Source organism: Prunus persica, chromosome G1, assembly GCF_000346465.2.
Source record: "Prunus persica cultivar Lovell chromosome G1, Prunus_persica_NCBIv2, whole genome shotgun sequence".
NCBI lineage: Eukaryota > Viridiplantae > Streptophyta > Magnoliopsida > Rosales > Rosaceae > Prunus > Prunus persica.
In genome coordinates this window covers 40,603,589-40,622,159 of record NC_034009.1, presented here as the reverse complement: position 1 = coordinate 40,622,159, position 18,571 = coordinate 40,603,589, and the positions used below count along the sequence as shown (strand labels likewise).

At 38.1% G+C, this 18,571-nt stretch overlaps 3 protein-coding genes across 6 annotated transcripts; 1 reads left to right on the top strand and 2 right to left on the bottom strand.

Moving 5' to 3' along the window:
- LOC18792452 (PHD finger protein EHD3) lies at positions 795-6,209 on the top strand. 4 transcript variants are annotated; one of them, XM_020567438.1, is made up of 7 exons: positions 795-927; positions 1,366-1,893; positions 2,829-3,047; positions 3,189-3,521; positions 4,050-4,139; positions 4,284-4,328; positions 4,895-6,209. In XM_020567438.1, the coding sequence occupies exons 2-7, from the start codon at positions 1,432-1,434 to the stop codon at positions 5,792-5,794; spliced, it is 2,049 nt and encodes a 682-aa protein (XP_020423027.1). In that variant the 5' UTR covers positions 795-927; positions 1,366-1,431; the 3' UTR covers positions 5,795-6,209. The 4 variants fall into 4 exon arrangements, with proteins under 4 accessions (XP_020423027.1, XP_020423038.1, XP_020423035.1 ...); XM_020567449.1 differs by having other exon boundaries at positions 1,352-1,893; XM_020567446.1 differs by having other exon boundaries at positions 1,106-1,893.
- LOC18788152 (tetratricopeptide repeat protein 33) lies at positions 6,964-9,604 on the bottom strand. The gene is made up of 5 exons (XM_007226041.2): positions 9,089-9,604; positions 8,375-8,513; positions 8,003-8,034; positions 7,698-7,784; positions 6,964-7,298 (listed from the first exon to the last, which is right to left on the bottom strand). Exons 1-5 carry the CDS (start codon positions 9,395-9,397, stop codon positions 7,173-7,175), a joined length of 693 nt encoding a protein of 230 aa, XP_007226103.1. The 5' UTR covers positions 9,398-9,604; the 3' UTR covers positions 6,964-7,172.
- On the bottom strand, positions 13,146-15,500 carry LOC109947553 (zinc finger MYM-type protein 1-like). Its single transcript, XM_020557993.1, has one exon. The coding sequence runs from the start codon at positions 15,498-15,500 to the stop codon at positions 13,146-13,148; it is 2,355 nt and encodes a 784-aa protein (XP_020413582.1).

Below are 18,571 nucleotides of genomic sequence, written 5' to 3'. Positions count from 1 at the left end.
AGTCCAAAAAGCAGGGATCAGTCTCCAGGAGCTCAACAGAGGCAGAGTATAGAGCCTTGGCAAACACTGCTGCAGATATTGCTTGGATCAGACAGGTGTTGCAGGATGTGAAATTCTTTCTACCTAATCCTCCTGTAATGTATTGTGACAATCTATCTGCCTTAGCACTTAGCTCTAATCCTGTCTACCATTCCAGGATCAAACATCTGGACATTGACTATCATTTTGTGAGAGAGAAAGTTCAGAAGAAAGACTTACTGGTACAGTATGTCCCTACAGAAGAACAAGTGGCAGATGTATTCACAAAAGGATTACATAGTCCTATATTCTCAAGACATTGTAGTCATCTTCGATTAGGGGATGTAACAGGGTAGGGAAAATGTTAACTGTGATATTAAACAGTTAGTAAATCAGGTGTGCAAGGCACGTGGGTTGTTAGTAGAATTAGTTAGACAGTTAGATCTGTTATACGGGTAAGCTTTGTATAAACTGATATAAAGTGTAACAGTGCTGGTGAATTAGTTTTAAGAAATACAGAAATCAGAATTTACAATTTTCTCTCTGTTTCTATTTCCTTCCTCTTCTTCTTCTTTAGATATCGTCTTCACTCCTCTCTGAATATGTTTGTTCACGGGTACTACACTAGTATTGGACATACTCAGATATCGGAAACGACAAGTCGCTGTGATGACCAAACAACGTCGTAAACTGATTATTTAATATTATTATAACAAATAATTAATTTAATTAGAAAACCGCCCGAGTCGCAGTTAGTTGCTTCTGCGTCTGTCAAAGTTTAGAAATTCTGAGATAAGAGTGTAGTCTCTTATTCTACTGAACCAGGTCTCTCACAAGTCACAACAAACAGCCCTCGCTCCTCAGATTCTAGGGTTTCGATTCTCTTTTGGCCCCCAAATTGTCTATCAGGTCAGCTCTGTTCTCTTTCTCTCTCTCTCTCTCTCTCTCTCTCTCTCTCTCTCTCTCTCTCTCTCTCTCATGCTTTTTTTTAATCTTTAAGTTATGTTTATATTTTGTTTATTTTGTCATCTGTTTGGTTGACGAGAAAATGCATGAACAGAAAATAAAACCAAGTCGTAATTTTAAGGTTCTCAGTGTGTTCGACCTAGGCATCAGATTACGTCTCAAAAAGGTGTCAAAAGATTTGGTCTTGGGTTTAGCTTAGCCGAATTTTACATTTCCCGAAGATACCCAAAGCAACTGAAAGCCTAAGACTTTGGAGTTTCATATTTTCTCGGCTACCCAACAGTAGGGGATTTTACTATGACGGCTTTGGCTGTGAATGTTTCCTGGTTTATTTTGTTGGTTTGCTGAAATTTGCTAAGTGCTAAAGATAATGGAATCTAGGTGGCTGCTGTGAAACCCTAGTTTTTCAAACTGTGACGTTTGAGAAATTTAGGGTTCTGTTTTGTAATGGAACCTGAAGAAGGAAAAAGCAATGGTGGTATTACGGTGTGCACTGAGAAAGTTCAATCCTTGACGAGTGAAGCCAAATGTGGTAGTACGGAGTGCACTGAGAAAGTTCAATCCTTGACAAGTGAAGCCAATGGTGGTAATACGGAGTGCACTGAGAAAGTTCAATCCTGGAAGAGTGAAGCCAATGGTGGTAGTACGGAGTGCACTGAGAAAGTTCAAACCTGGAAGAGTGAAGCCAATGATGGTAGTACGGAATGCACTCACAAAGCTCAATGCTTGAAGAGTGAAGCCAATGGATTTGAATTTAGGGTGTGTAAAAACTTTGCCGAAGGCCGCTCAGATGCAAGTGAGGTTGTTCGGACTTACAAGAGGCGGAGGCGTGCAGGGTCAAGTTGGGATAGCAGGTCACAAGAATATGGGGGAGCTGATGTAGAATCTTCGAGCCAATTGGCAGACCAGGTGCTTACTCTAGCTCTCTTCCTCTCTGCCAAAATTTGTGTTGACAAAAACCATATTTTTTATTTAATTAGCCAATTTGGAAACCAGGACTGCAATATTCTAGTATGTTGGCTGATGTCCCACTGTTTCAAGTTGAATTTTAACGGAGTTACACCTGAGCAATGGTAAGCTGTTTTTAATATAAACAGAAGAATCAGCTTATAAATGATACCAGTAATAACAAGGCTCATGAATTTTGGATCCATAGTGAATTTAAAATTTCTTTATAACTCGAACAATGAAAATTTGGTTGGCAATATAAACAAATAAACGTAACCATCAGTACTCTTCTCATTAGCGCATTTGAGAGCTCATTAGGCTATTTAGGGGGATTTGTTAGTACCACAGGAGGAAAATGAAAGAGGTTTATTTTACAGGGATAATTTTGAAAGGGGATTGATTGGTTGCAAATTGAAATTTTGTGCTTTGTTAAGGGGTTTATTTGACCTGAAGCTTTCAAAGTTGTGATTAGAACCTAGAACAATTATGAGCTTTTTGCCCTGATAAAAAAAACCTTGTTTGTATGATTATTCCTTCCTGATCCATATTGGCTCAACAAGTACCAGAACCATCTATTACATATGAATTAATATATTAGAAAATTAATGGTTGAATGCTATGAGCTCCATTGATGGAATTTCTGTTGAACCAATAACTACAGTAGTTGATACTGCTTATCAAAATGGTGATGAGCTCCGGTTTAGTTGTTCAGATATTGATACTTTAAATATGGCTAATTTGGCTATGATGAGCTACAAATGTATTGTAATCTACATTGTTATTGAGAAAAGAGATATAGATAATTTGCGGGTTCCATCCCTTCAATCCTCAAATTTTTCTGTCCAGTGGTACTTTTTGGTCCTTGTTTTTATCAATCTATGTTTGATTTTTTGCAGCGTCTAAAGGAACCTGTGGACACAGCAATACAGAATAACTCTTGTGAGCAAGTCCATCTTCAAACGAATAGTTCAGATGCTTGCTCAGATAGGCACTGGAGAAATGCTGTACTGGACAGCATGTATCAGTCGTTAGGTGATGATGAAGGTGGTGTACAAGTGTGCATCCGAGAAGCAATTGTACATTTTCGAGACATTGATCATACCACAAGAGTTAAGGTTTGTATTTATTGGCTTATAGCCGAAGTGTTCTGCTGATGATAGTTGATTTACAGACTTATAGCCATTCCTTCGTATTTATTGGTTCAATTTGATTTTTAAATTTCCTGTTATCATTTTCATTTTGTGGTTGTTTTGCAGGAATCTGGTGATAATGATGCGGATAGGCATCAATGTTTTTTTCCAACGCGGTCTATCTTGAATGGACCTCATAGTGCAGCCAATGGGCAAGCTGGTGTTATATTGAATGGATCTTCAAATAAAACAAACTATCCTACAGTTACTGCAATGTGTCAGCGTGCTTTTTTTAATGTTTTAGTTTCAGAAAATTTTGCTTCATTGTGCAAACTGCTGTTGGAAAATTTTCAAGGAATCAAGGCTGACAGCATTTTCGACCTTAATCTCATAAACTCAAGGATGAAAAAGGGGGATTATGAACATTCGCCTATGCTATTCTCACATGATATGCAACAGGCAAGTTGGGTAGTCTTATGTTAAGTGTAGTGGTCCTGATATCTATTATTAATAGTAATTAATTGGATGTCTAGATTTTGCTTAGTATCATGGTGTAGATGTGATAACTATGTAATGTCAAGTTTAAATGTTTCAAGTATTGCGTTAATGATTCCAAAGCATGTTTGTGAACTTTGGAAAACTTGAAAAGTAAATCTACTTTATATGGTTACCATATTGGAATTGATTATGATATTTATTGTCAGAATGCTCTCATTAACTGGCTTCAGTTGAAGGTATTGTTTCAATCATGAAAGTCTTAAAATCTGAAATGTCTTATCATATTCTACCTTCTTTGTTTTAGATACTGCTAGACGTGTGGTTCAAGTTCCCTGGCTAATCTGATTGCATTGTTTGACATTGGCTAATCGACATATGTATTACAAGGAATTCTAGACTCGAGCCATTATTATAGTCATGTAAAATACCTTGAAGGTGATCTGTTTTTTTGTCTCATTTTATAATATTCCAAACCTGTATATTTTCCAGATATGGAGAAAGCTTCAAGGGATTGGTACTAACTTGATTTCTCTTGCAAAAAGCCTCTCGGACATGTCAAGGAGTTCTTACAAAGAACAGGTTAGATGATTCAGTTGAAGCGATGTCTGGTCCAAGTACCTGAGGATTTAGTTTAATGAAATCTATTGGTTCTAGAATATGTTCACTCTGTGGATAAGGTTATAAGCCTGATCTCACAACGAATTATCTTATCTGTCATCTCAGGTGGGAGGTTCAGTCCGAAATACATTTGAAGGTGGAAAAGATGAGGTACAAGAGTTTTCTAGTTTTAACATAGAACTGTGTTTAATTGAATTGCTGACGTCTGGTGAAATGCCTGATTGTATGTGCATTTGGTACCTCGGAAATATATAAATTCAGGAATTTTTTTCTTCAGAAAACTCCTAATGTTTGTATTAAAGTTCTACTAATTGCATGCATAAAACTCTTTGTGAATATCTAGCATTCTATATTCTGGAAGAAAAATACTCTAAAAGTAGTTGTTTCTTTTTCTTTTTTTTCCAACTAATGCATATCTGCCTTTTGCATTATTGTCACTTCTAGGGATATAGCCTGTCTGCATATTGGAATTTTGATGTCATTTTGAAGATGTAAAAATGGTGAATTGTCTAATTATTAATATTATAATGAGATGGGGTCACCTGACAGTGAGAATTCTGAAATCAATTTTGGTGGTTTGAGTAATTATCAATCTAATTAATGTCCGGCCAAAAAAAATATAACTAAATGTATTTCATTTATCACACTTACGATTCTATTTTAAGGAATTGATCAGCTGGTTTAAAGGGGTACTAACTTGTATCACTTTAAAACAGTTCTACGCCTTCGAATCTGACTTTCACACTAAACTGGAGCAAACAGAGGATTGTGCTGTGCACAGTGTATATACTTGCATGCATTGTGGAGGCAAGGCAGATGGGAAGGATTGTCTAGTATGTGATTCATGTGAGGACATGTACCATATCTCCTGCATTCAGCCTGCTGTCAAAGAGATTCCTCTAAAAAGTTGGTATTGTTTGAGTTGCACTGCCAGTGGCGTTCGATCATCCCATGAGAACTGTGTTGTGTGTGAGAAGTTGAATGTGCCCAAGACTCTAGTTGATGGAGTTGGAGGTGAAAGTGTTTCTACAGATGAAGAAACAGTCAATGAGATGGGAGAGAATTCAAATTTTAATACAGATGATGGAATCCAACCTTCGGAAGCGAGCAAAGACTTGAACATCTGCAAAACTTGTGGAATGGAGGTAGAAAAAAGTGACAAGTTGAAGATATGTGGTCATCCATACTGCCCGAAGAAATACTACCATGAGAGGTGTCTGACAACTAAGGAGTTAAAATCATATGGTCCCTGTTGGTACTGCTATTCTTGTCTGTGCAGAGCTTGTCTCACTGATCGAGACGATGATATAATTGTTCTTTGTGATGGCTGTGATCATGGGTACCACATCTATTGTATGGACCCACCACGCATCGCCATTCCAAGCGGGAAATGGTTTTGCAGAAAATGTCGTGCAGCAATTCAGGTCATACGCAGGACAAGAAAGGCTCATGATAAGAATGAAAAGAAACAGAAAAAGAACAGTGAAGGATCAAGGAAGTTGAATGAAAAACGAGCTGACAGGGAATCAGGACAAGGTAGAGGGGGAATGGAGTTGCTTGTATATGCAGTCAAGACTCTAGATCATGAAGAAGATATGATGAGTAAAAAAGAATGAGACAGTTTTCAGGACTGACGTGTTCTGTGAGTAACGATTTTGATTTACTAGGCATGTCGCCCAAGGCTAAGAATTCTGTTTGTCTGCGTTGTTTAGGGGCGACATTTTCGTAGGTTGTTAACTCTGCTAGATTATGCTGACTTTTGGATACTTAACTTAGCAAAAGACATGATTCTAAAGGCTGTATATGTAGTTTGGTCCTTGCTAAAGTGCACAATTTGAGAGAGAGCAATACAGAAGTTTGGTAAAATGGCCATTTTAACAGCCACCATTGAACATACTGGTGGTTTGTGTTTTGTAAGTACGTACTTTTGAAGGGTATCAGAAAGTAACTCCACACTTCTGTTGTAAAACGATGAAAGTTTATCAAGTTTAACTAATCAAACAGTTTATATAACATGTTAAGTTTCTTACATCCTTCATGTCTTGTGTTTTTATCTTGTGGTACATGCTTTGATAAGGTTGTTTGTTATTTTAGACTTATTTATACCAATGCCCCTTGAAACCATGGTCAAATCTTACTTTACCTCTCCAAAACTTAAAATGGTTCACTTTCCCTCCTTGACCATAGTTTGGTGATCCACATTGCCTTCTGCCGTTAACTCCGTCCAAAAGTCTGTTAACTTTGATTATGTGGTATGTATATTTTTTTAATTTCATACACATGGACGGCCAGTGGAGTTCACATCCACATAGATAAAAATATAATTAGATGAAAAGATAAAAAGATAATTCAAATTTTTAATAATTAAAATAAAATATAATAAAAAACCCCTCAAAATATATTTGGAAATCAAGGATCGGTCCAAGGATGTGATTAATAGCGGAGGTGAAAAGGTGTGCAGTGCGGAGATGGAGTCGGTGTTGTACTGGAACCCGGTGGTGAATGAGGCAGCTGTGGTGGCTAAGCAGGACAAGTTCGGGGGGTCGACGCCTTGTGCTTTCGTATGCTTGGAGAGTGCAGGGTTGGATTGCAGTGTTCCTGGCGAGAAGGATATAATGGAGTTCTGTAGGAAAAGGTTGCCTCATTTCTTGGCGCCAAAGACGGTGGTGTTCACGGAAGAGCTGCCCAAGACGTCCACCGTACAGAAGTTCGTGTTACGAGAAATTGCCGTGTCTATCGGTTGAGTAGACTTAGACTTGATGAGCTGTGTTGTTTTATTTTTTTATTTTTTTTAATAAGCAGCTGTATTGTTGTTAACAACTACACATTTTTATGTTTCGCAATTGTTAAAAGCAAGCAATAAATTATATTTAATTTAACAAGATACAACATTATATAGAAAGTAGATTGTCCTGCCAGGGACTTTCACGCATGAACCAAAACTAAGCTGAAGTCCACTTTTCCTCTACTATATACACAATTCAACAACAGTTTTCATGTCTTCTCACCAACTGCATAACGGTTTCTTGTCGGGCTTAAGCCTGATGAATGGAGTTGTTTTCGCCTTTTCACCAGTTGCATCGCTGTATGTCTGTCATCTCGAGCCTCCTCAGAATCAGGCTGTACATACAGTTTAAATTCAACTTATATTCTTAACACGAAACAAAACATATAGAGATTTGTACCATATAGTTACATTCTGTGTGTAAATATTAGCTTAGCACGTCATGTTGCAAATGCCAGACTCCAATGGAGGTCAGATCTCCAACACAATGCAATGACAAAACAGTGGAAGAAAAACTCATCTCTCTAATATACATAAAAACAATCATCCACTTCAATCCTACTTGAGGGAATAATAATTATATATAACCATGAAGACGTTGCAGTTCTTAGTAGCTTAGCACATAATATTGCAGTGCCAGACTCTATTGAAGGCCCGTGGCCCAAACACAATGCGATCACAAAACAGTGGAAGAATCTTTGAGAACTACAGATTATAATATCTTGAAACCATACCTTGATGGCTAATGCACTGTCGAAGCTTTCAATGGCACTATCAGGCTCCCCAAAGTTTAACTGTGCTCTGCCAAGGGTAACCCATGCCTGAACATATCCAGTTTATGAGAAACAATTCACACTAATAAAAATGCTAATTGTACCAAGGATTATCACCAGAAAAAAAAAAATTCTAACAAGCATATAAATGAAACGTCCATCTTCTTCAAAATTTCCTAAAGGAAAGAGCACCATCATAACTTGGAACTCGCACATGAAAACCTATTGAGGTGAGAACCAGGTCAGAGAATACAACACTGACGTACCTCATCCCATGAAGGCTTCAACTCAGTGGCTCCTGTCAATTTTTATCCACATATAAGCACAACAAAGCACTCACAATTGAACCAGAGAAATCAAAATAAGCACAAACTAAACATAAAAGAGAGCTTGAAAAGTAAATGTGTGTGAAGGTGTGGACATAATATAGTGAATGAGGACCAAAGAGTGCAGAAAGCTAAAGGGTTTCACAAAGTTTTGGAACCAAATAATGAACTTGGAAACAAAATATATCATGGTGGCCTGAGAAGTAAAAAAAAGCCAATATCATGCATATGCACCTAGTAAGAAAAAGGCATACATGTATGCAAATACACACACACAAGCAAAACCCAAAGGGAGATAGAATTGAAACGCACGAGTTGCTGCCTTTACTGCATTCCATGCATCCCCAAGTTCAAGCAAAACTTGTGCCTTCTGTTCATGTAAAACAGCATTTTCAGGCATCAACATAAGAGCGGCCTCCCATTTTCCCAATGCTTCACGGTACTTTCCACCCTTCAAAGATCGGTTGATGTGAGAAAGATGCCATTAAGTCATCCAGATCAGGAATCAGCAGACATTACTTTACATCATGATCATAATTATAATTACTCGTACATAACGAGAAGATTCCCCCCTTTTTTTGGCTGTATTACTATTTCTTAGAAGCAATTGGCATGATTTCCTCCAGCAAGAAATTATTGACAAAAGTATAATATGGCACGCCACTTCCACAATATTATTATTATTATCTGCTAGTAAGAAGCTATTAACTAAAAAAATTCATGTTTTACCAATTGGGGCAGCTATAACTTTCCATTTCTCAGCTTTTGTTTCATAAATTTTTACTTCAACAACTGGGCAGCTACAAAACTTCACCACAATTCTAATAACCATTGTTCTTGGGGCAGCCTAAATTGGGAAACTGGGTTCCACCCATTATCGCATCAAAAACAAATTAACACATTCAAAAACCCCATAATCTACCTTCAAATCAAAAGATAACAATACTTGGGTAATTCCGTTTTCCTTCTGCAATAACATAATAGCAAAATCAAAAATCAAAACAACAAATTTAGGGTATTTATTACCTCGGCCAGCTTAGTTCCCTCGGCTTGAAAGGAGTGGAAGAGTTTTGCAGCGTCTGAAGAATCTGATGGCTCGCTCTGAGCGTCGAGTGGCTCATGGTGTTCTTCCTGGTTGAGCTCTGTATGGTTTTGATTCTTATTGGGATCGTTTGCTGGGTCTTCTTGATTGTTGTGTTGGTCGTGTTGCTGCTCAAAAGGGAGATTTGGGTACTTTGATATGATGCCCAAAGGCCGCTTCTTGTTGTTCTTCCAAGCTATTTTCATCTCTCTCACTGGGACAGACAAATCAGTTGCAGGCGACAACTTGTTCATTGATTTCTGGTTCGCCCGAATCTAATAGACATGGTTTGAACCCGGACACAAGATTAAACCCCAGTATAGGATATAGGCCCTCTTCTCTTTTTGGGTCTGCTAGGCCCTCTAATATTTTAGCCCAGCCAGTCATAATCACAAACCCTTTTTCTTTCTTGAAATAAAAGATAAAGCCTAAGAAATGGAAACAAAACCCACACCCCCATTGTTTGTATCAAAATTGTTACAAGTTTACAAGTTTTCTTTAAAAGGTTAGGTTGTTGTCATCATATACATGCCAGATAAGAAGTCAAGTTTGAAACATCAACTTCAAGCTTCTAGAGATTTTATCTTCATTTGTTGTTGGGTCAATTAGCGTCGAAAGCAGCCAGAATTACCCACCAAAAGGTGGAGGGTGGAAGACCGTTCTGAGGTCATCAGAAGACAAAAGCAAAATACAAGGACTGTTAAAAACTGAAAACCAGGGAGACTGAGAGTGACACCTTTCCCTCTCACTTACCACTTAAATACGTGTAAATATGGCACGTACCAAAAATACATGTGGAAATAAAATATTGTTGTATTGTAATTAACGATTATACTCAAGGGCGGAACTATTCTATGACTAGGGTGGACTTTAGCTTAGTGTAAAATTTGGGAAAAAGGAAATTTATTACTAATTTTTAGGCATTACACTTCATTTTACAAAAATTAGCCTAACTCGTTCAAGCAAAAATTAGCATATCATATCTAAGCAGATCTCCAGTCGGCTATATTTCATAGATTTCAATGGAATTTTTATTTGAATCTTTACCCATATAAAAAGGGTCATGCTAGGGAGACCAACTTTAGATACCAACTCATGTACCAACTCTCGAGAAGAGAGTGCGGTCATGAGTTGGGTCGAGGGTGGGGCTCCCTAGCATGACCCTTTTTATATGGGGGAAGGTTCAAATACTCACAAAAATTTACGGCTCGGGCCTTGATTATGCTTCTACAGTCTACACAGCCATGTATATAACACGTGTCACAAGGCTGATTGATTCCATTAGATTGCTTAATGCCCAAGGCTCCATTTGATTGGCTGAAGCTTAACACATTTACAAAAATGCCATCAGTTCACAACACAGCCAAAATCCCAACTCATATAAAAAGAGACTTGAGCCTTTCTTTTGGCCCTCCCTTTTACCCAACACTTAAAAAAGAAGAGGGGTAGTGGTGAGAATTGAGAAATCAAACAAGAGGCAGCAGAAAAATGGTAGCCAAGAAGATGACAAAGAAGACAGAGCAGCAGCTGGTGGGTGAGGAAGTGATCAGAGGCAAGCCCAAGGGAGAGGCTAATTGGTTCAAACCAAAGAAGGGTAGTGTTTTTCCTGCAAGGGGAAAGTTGGTGAAGACTATGGCTTTTGATACCATAGTGAAATGGGTGGGCTCTGTTTTCTGCCATGGAGCCTCAGCCACCACCACCATGACCAAAAGCCCCTGCCTTTCACAACCCAGAATGCTAAATTCCAAGAAATGCAAGCAGATAGTTCCATTGTGAATTGGAAAGTCGAATCAAATCCATGCCTTGAAAGAAGTCACCTTTTCTGTTCTGTTAATTTATCACCCCACACCCACATACTCACTTTCTTCTTCTATTTTGTTTTTGCCCTTCTATTGTTTTCTCTTTTGGATTCATCAGGATGCAGGATCCATCAATTTGTGTATCTTTTTTAGCTTTTTTTAATACATGTTGAGGGGAGGTGCTATTGAGGTTTTAACGTGAAACTACTAATCTGAAGACAAATATTCTTACTACTGAACTATGTACTCGTTCGCGTGTATCTTTTTGCTTTTAATTTTGATGAATTATGAAGCACTTTGAGTTTTTTGCTTTAAAATTTCTCTATTGTTCACATAGTTTGATATGACAAAATGATCATGAGTTTGTATGGAAGAGGAATGAAACCCATGATATGCATGCCCCATAGCTGATCATAGGGAAAACAGTTGAAGACCCCACAAACCTCATATTTCAAAGAGAGGAGAATGATGAATCAATATCAGATTCTTAATTCTCACGTCAAAAGGTCTCTCAAAAAAATTATTATGCCAAAAGGAACTAACGGCATAAAACAAAAAGAATGAAACTTAAAAAGCTTTGGTTTAATTTAATTTATCATCTTAAAACAAGTAATTATCAGCTCTTTTCATGCCTGAAAGGTAATTTACCATAACCCACCCTTCCAAATGTCTTAATTATAGTATCAGAAATGGAAAAAAATTGTTCAAGTGGGTCCTTCATTACAGACAAGGAATTATAATATTCTCGTTCTTATTAGGCACATGCAAGACTGCAACAAAGCACTTTAGTTAGAAGAGTGGCCTGAAGACGCCAAAGCTTTACAACAATTTCTCTTCTCTTTCTGTTGTCCCAGTTTTTAAATTTGATTGTTGTTGGAGCTTGGTACTGTGATTTTGTTTTTATTGGAAATTGGAAATTAAGACAGTGCCCTATGACTACATTTAGTCATATGACTGAAGATGATCTAACATGCTTAATTGCTTATGTTGATGTAAAAAAGTGATTCGACATTTTTGGACTCAACTTAGTGATGTCTGGACATTCGGAATGCTCTGGGCCTCGGCAAGAGTGCCTGATCTATAAGATAAGAGAAGCTCAGTAAGGCCTAAGGCACCAGTGTGGTACTGGCCGAAGGCTTTTCAATGCTTAAGTAAATACGGATTTAGTAAATGAAATAGACAGATCGATGACTAGTATGCCGAAAGTTCTGATTATCTCCATTTTGGGACTTGTGCCCCTTTTTATAAGTCTTGGGAGGTGTGCAAGTTGTGTAGAATTTTTATGTGGGACTGTTAGCATTCACTGTGGATGCTCCACGTGCCCAAAGGGCGATTTTATGCTGAGGGCTTCCCTGTCGATGGTCTCTTTTGTCCACGTGTCTTGCTCTTATTGGCTGTTGATTTCGGTATAAACAGCTTATAAATAGAAGCTCAAGGCCTCAAGTTCTTGCAACTCATCAAACACATAAACACTACTAGTGATGCAGGCTTACAAACCAGAGCCCAAAAATTGGTGGTAAAACAGAGCAACCCCAAGTGAGGAAATGGCAGCAATCAACACAGAGCCAGAGCATGAGCCAAAGAAGAAGGCAATGAAGAAGAAGAACCCAACTGCAATTGAGGGGGTGGTCTTGGGGAAGAGCAACACAACAACATGTTGTGAAAAACCAGAGATTGCATCTGTAATTCCAGCAAAGAGGAGGTCAGTGATAAAGATGATGTTTGATTCCTTTATCCAATCGGTGGCCTCTTCTCTTTCTTGTATCTGTGGCTCTGTTGAACCAAAAAAAGAGTCCAAATAACCAAATGACCCCATAGCCATAGTGGTCATGTATCAGAGTTTGATGCAATATACTTTAAAAAAAAAAAGGCCATGTACTAATAATAGATATGTTTTCTTTTCCCTACTTGTCGGAATTAAAGTTTTAATTATTTATTTCTTCCTCTTTTTCTTTTCTTGTTTTATCTGGGTGATCAAAATCAATTGCTTAATTGTGGCTAACCATGTTCCTAATTCATGTGTTCAAATCGAAATTTGTAGAGATTAATTAATTCATGCATGTGTTCAGGGACGGACCCAGGAATTTTGTGTCGTGGGGTCATAGTGTAAAAGTTTATTTTTTTTTTGAAAGATTAAAATAACATTGAAAATAAAACTAGAGTACATTCATTCATAATTCATGTAAAAAAACAACATTACAAATTACAATTGGCCACGACGAGGTTTCATATTTTGAAAACGTAGCATTATAGCTTCATTTTCAATACAATCAAAAACATCATTCTCAACATAAACAAGCAAGCTATCACTCAACCATTGATCTCCCATTTTGTTCCGAAGTGGACCTTTGATAATATTCATGACGGAGAATGCCCTCTCGACTGAAGCAGTAGCAACCGGTAAAACTAGAGCCAATGTAATAAGCAAATACACATAATTGAATGCTCGATGCATCCTTGTCTCCACCATTTTTTTTGCAAGATCACCAATCCCGTGCAAGTCAGAGAAATCACTACTCGAACTCACATAATGAATATAAAGCTCAAGTTGATCATCAAGTGCCAAAAGATCCCCATAAGAAAAGTCTTGAGGATAAAATTGAGCAAGACGAAGTAACTTTTGTTTATCAAAAGCTACAAATGAATCATTTGGACTCAAACATGCCAAACAAATAAGCAACTCAGTATTTACCTCATTAAAACGATCATCTAACTCCGTAAGTTGCTCGTCAATGACATAAATAAAGAGCTCCACACGATAATGATGACGATTTGTCTTTATTGGAGCATTACGCCTTGACCTCCCTGGAAGTATGAAGGGCTCATCCATGGTAGGAACATCAATATGATGTTTGTCACAAAATGAAGACACCTCTTCAACCAATGCATCAAACCCATTATTCCTCATCCAATGTAGTTTTTCCTTGCATGATTTCACCAAAGCCATTGCATTCACAATTTCTTGATCTTTCTTTTGCAATGCTTGTGACACATCATTTGTGAGTCCCAATATAGCCTTCATTAAGAATAGGTGAAACACAAACTGAAAAGTAAGCATTTCCCTTTGAATCTTATTTGCTTCACCGGCACTATCATTGGGATTATCATCAATAATCATTTGAAGCACATGAATCACAGATGAAAACATAGAAATGATGCTAATAATGGTACCGTAATGTGAGCTCCATCGTGTGTCACCGGCACGTATGAGACTTGTTTCTTGATGCAAACCTCGCCCCGTTATAAGACAATCATTTTCAAAAGCTATCACAAGTTCTTCTTGGAGTTGTGCTCTAAGTGCATCACGCCGCTTACACGATGCTCCAACATGGTTAACCACACTATTAGTGGTTGTGAAGAAAGAGGCAATATCAATATTCTTCTTTGCTACGGCAACAAGTGCTAGTTGAAGTTGATGAGCAAAGCAATGAACATAGTAGGCACAAGGTTGTTCTCTCAAAATCTTTGTTTTAAGGCCATTCAACTCACCTCTCATATTGCTAGCTCCATCATAACCTTGTCCTCGTAACTTGGAAAAGCTCAAACCATTGGAAGAAAAGAATATGTCAATGGCATCCTTTAGTGTACTTGAAGTGGTGTCGGTAACATGTTGAACCCCCACAAACCTCTCAATTACATGCCCTTTGTCATCCACATAACGCAACACCATAGCCATTTGCTCTTTCACAGAAATATCGCGTGCTTCATCCACCAATATAGAAAAGAATCTATCTTTTAAACCACTCATGATGACATCAAGTGTTTCCCCGGCACATGCATTCACAATATCTTTTTGAATCTTTGGAGCTACTAACTTGAGATTCCCCGGAGCATTTTCCAACATAACTTCTTTAACTTTCTCATCATTGTCTGCAAGGAATTGCAATAACTCCAAGTAATTTCCCCTATTGCTTGAAGTGGCACTTTCATCATTTCCACGAAAAGAAAGACCTTGTCTCAATAGAAACTTAGTGCACTTGATTGATGCAATTAAGCATCTTCGATATGCCACACGAGCTTGTTCAGAGTGTTTGCTCACAGCCGTTTCAATATGTGCATTTTGATTCATCAAATTTGTAGCGGCTTCTCTAGCTTTATTATGAACACTACCAACCGGTCCAACATGCACCTTCATTCTTTCTCTCCCTTTCTTCCAATTCTTAAACCCTGCTCCAGTGAAGGCTTCACTACCCACTTGTTCAAAATTGGATTTAAAGAGATAGCAATAAAGACAAAATGCAGCATCTTTAGATACACTATACTCCAACCAATCAAATTCATCAAACCATTGGGGAATGAAGCGTCGATTAAGTCCTGAGATATTACTTTGTGGGAAAGAATGACCTCTAGGTTGACAAGGTCCTTTTTGTAGATATGCTCTTCGAACCTCATCTCTAATATTAGCATCATACTCAATCATACGAATTCTTAGTCCCGGGTCTGCCTGAAGATTAGCCAAAACCTCATCTAACTCACTTTGTCTTGAACTTGAAGTTTTTGAACTTCCCACACTATCCGAACTACCCAATGATGACTTTCTCTTAAAAAATCTTTCCATAATTCTACATAAATTAATCAAAATAATAACTAAAATCAATTCAAGAGAACACCAAATTTATACCAATTAACCACAAAAAATTCATAAATGAAACATCCAATAAATCTAAACAACACCAAATTTATACCAATTAACCACAAAAAATTCATACATGAAACATCCAATAAATCTAAACAACACCAAATTTATACCAATTAACCACAAAAAATTCATAAATGAAACATCCAATAAATCTAAACAACACAAAATTTATACCAATTATCCACAAAATATTCATAAATGAAACATCCAATAAATCTAAACAACATCAAATTTATACCAATTAACCACAAAAAATTCATAAATGAAACATCCAATAAATCTAAACAATATAATACAATCATAAATTCAATTTCAATTTAAGTAATTTAGGTTTAGAGTTAGAATTTACCTTGAATTGTGAGGTGGTGGAAGTGGAGGCAAGCTTTTGGAAATGGCGGAGCTGCTGGCAGCGGCGACAATGGAGGATTTGGGGCTTCAAGGCTTGGTGGGGAAGAGGGTTAAAGGTTTGTGGGGGGTGGAGATTGGGGATTTAGGTATGAGGGTTTAGAAAATAGGTGTTTTGGGAAGAAAATTCGGGAGGAAGAAGAATAGAAACTGATGTGTGTTTTTTTTTATAACACCTGGGCCAAAACGACGTCGTTTTGGCCAGGTCTTTTAAAAAAAAATTTCGCTGGTCCAAAACAACGGCGTTTTGGCCAGCGGATTTTTAAAAAAAAATTCGCTGGTCCAAAACGACGCCGTTTTGGCCAGCGGGTTTTTAAAAAAAATTCGCTGGTCCAAAACGACGCCGTTTTGGCCAGCGAGTTTTAAAAAAAAATTCGCGCGTCTGGTCCAAAACGACGCCGTTTTGGCCAGCACGTTTTAGTCCAAAACGACGCCGTTTTGGCCAGTCTGTTTTAAAAAAAAAATTAGAAGCTGGGCCAAAACGACGCCGTTTTGGCCAGCTCCTTTGAAACAGAACACAGCCCCCTGTTCATCTTCTTCTTCCTCTTGTCTGCAGATCCCTCTCTCATGGGGTCATACCCCATTTCAAAGCTACCTTGTAGCTTGCTTCCATGGACTCCATGGGGTCGTTTGACCCCATTGACCCCACTGTGGGTCCGTCCTTGCATGTGTTCACAAATAAGGTAAGGGGGTTGCCAATTTCAACTACTTGAATAATCTCTTATGGGAACATCATAGAATTTTACTAGCCGTATATGCAAAAGGTTATCAAAGTAGCAAAAGGGAAAAAGAGGCTTGGTTCTTGGAAATTCAGCAAGTACAGTGAAATATTATTAGTATTGCTGTTCTTGTAAACAAACAGACTATTCTTTCTTTCCTTTTATCCGTATCGGTTGTTTAGGATGTGTGGGTTGAAAGCTTTCCTCTAGGACTCCATTAAAGAGCTCAATCAAGCTTAGCAATCACAAAAGGTAGAAGAGAGAGTTCGAGAGAGAGATTTGATATTGAAGGAATGTTTTTCATTATTTCTCAAAGGAACAGTACCAGCTTATATATACATACATGTAGATCAGTTTAGCTTAATTAACACTAACCAGCTGATTAACTTAACAGACTACTAACTAACTAGTAATCGTAACTAACATGCCAGCTCACAATATACAACTAACAGCACATGGGCAAAAGAGCTTTAATCAGGTGGTCTGAGGTGTAGGCTAACATCCCCCCGCAAGCTAATGCTAGGAGAACTAAGCATTAGGTTGTCACGAAGATAAGAGAATTGAGAAGTGTGTAAGCCCTTAGTAAAGATATCCGCAAGTTGATTGCTGCTTGGAATATGAGAGACCATCATATCACCATGAGTGACGCGTTCACGAATAAAGTGAAAGTCAATTTCAATGTGCTTCGTGCGTGCATGAAAGACAGGGTTACTAGCAAGAGCAAGAGCTGAAATGTTATCACACCAAAGAATAGGGGTTCGATCAAGAAACAAATAGAGATCACAGAGAAGTTGTCGAAGCCATGACATCTCAGTTGCAGTGATCGCAAGAGCTCGATATTCTGCTTCTGTCGAAGAAGGAGAGACGGTGCTTTGTTTCTTGGCATACCAAGAGATGGGATTATTGCCCAGAAAAACAACATATCCAGTCGTGGAGCGCCTATCATTCACATCACCAACCTAGTCAGCATCAGAATAGGCCTGAAGATGAACATCACCAGAAGTGAAATGAATCTCATAAGTGAGGGTACCAGAAAGATAACGTAGAACACGTTTCACAACAGCAAAATGAGGCTCAGTGAGAGTGTGTATAAACTGACAGAGAGTGTTTACTACAAAAGCAATATCAGGTCTGCTAAAAGTGAGATATTGAAGCCACCCACCAGACTGCGATAAAGCGTAGGATCTGAGATAGGAACACCATCAAACTTGAGTAATTTTGTAGTAGGTAAGCAAGGAGTAGGACAGGGCTTGCAGTGTGTCATGCCAGCTTTAGCTAGAAGATCAGTAGCATATTTAGATTGATTCACATGAATACCAGAAGAAGTATATTGTACCTGAAGGCCCAAAAAATAGGTTAATTTGCCAAGGTCTTTCATATCAAACTCATGACCAAGAGCTGTAGTAGTTTGCTGAATCAGAAGCAAATTGTTCCCAGTTAAGATAATATCATCTACGTATAAAAGAAGGATGAGAAGATCACTGCCAGATGCTCGAACAAACAAGGATGTATCTGCTAAAGACTGAACAAACCCCAGTGTGAGAAGATGAGTGGTGAATCTTTCATTCCAAGCCCGAGGAGCCTGTTTGAGGCCATATAAAGATTTCAACAAGCGACAAACATGGTATGGCTGTTTGGAATCAGTAAAACCAAGTGGCTGTTTCATGTAAACTTCTTCATGAAGAAGGCCATGAAGAAAAGCATTCTTAACATCCAGTTGCTTAATAGTCCAATGAAATTAGGCAGCTAAAGCAAGTACCAAGCGAACAGTAGAATGCTTGACAACAGGGCTGAATGTTTCATCATAATCTAAACCAGCCTCCTGATGAAATCCCTTAGCAACAAGTCGAGCCTTGTGGCGAGAAA

Bases quoted from the DNA above. Each gene is read 5' to 3' on its own strand.
- LOC18788152 (XM_007226041.2), bottom strand. From the start codon at position 9,397: ATGAACAAGTTGTCGCCTGCAACTGATTTGTCTGTCCCAGTGAGAGAG. The intron at 8,514-9,088 runs GTAATAAATACC...CGATCTTTGAAG, and splicing joins AGGGAACTAAGCTGGCCGAG to GGTGGAAAGTACCGTGAAGC. The intron at 7,785-8,002 runs GTACGTCAGTGT...GGATATGTTCAG, and splicing joins TGAAGCCTTCATGGGATGAG to GCATGGGTTACCCTTGGCAG.
- LOC109947553 (XM_020557993.1), bottom strand. From the start codon at position 15,500: ATGGAAAGATTTTTTAAGAGAAAGTCATCATTGGGTAGTTCGGATAGT.
- LOC18792452 (XM_020567438.1), top strand. From the start codon at position 1,432: ATGGAACCTGAAGAAGGAAAAAGCAATGGTGGTATTACGGTGTGCACT. The intron at 1,894-2,828 runs GTGCTTACTCTA...GATTTTTTGCAG, and splicing joins CGAGCCAATTGGCAGACCAG to CGTCTAAAGGAACCTGTGGA. The intron at 3,522-4,049 runs GCAAGTTGGGTA...TATATTTTCCAG, and splicing joins TCTCACATGATATGCAACAG to ATATGGAGAAAGCTTCAAGG.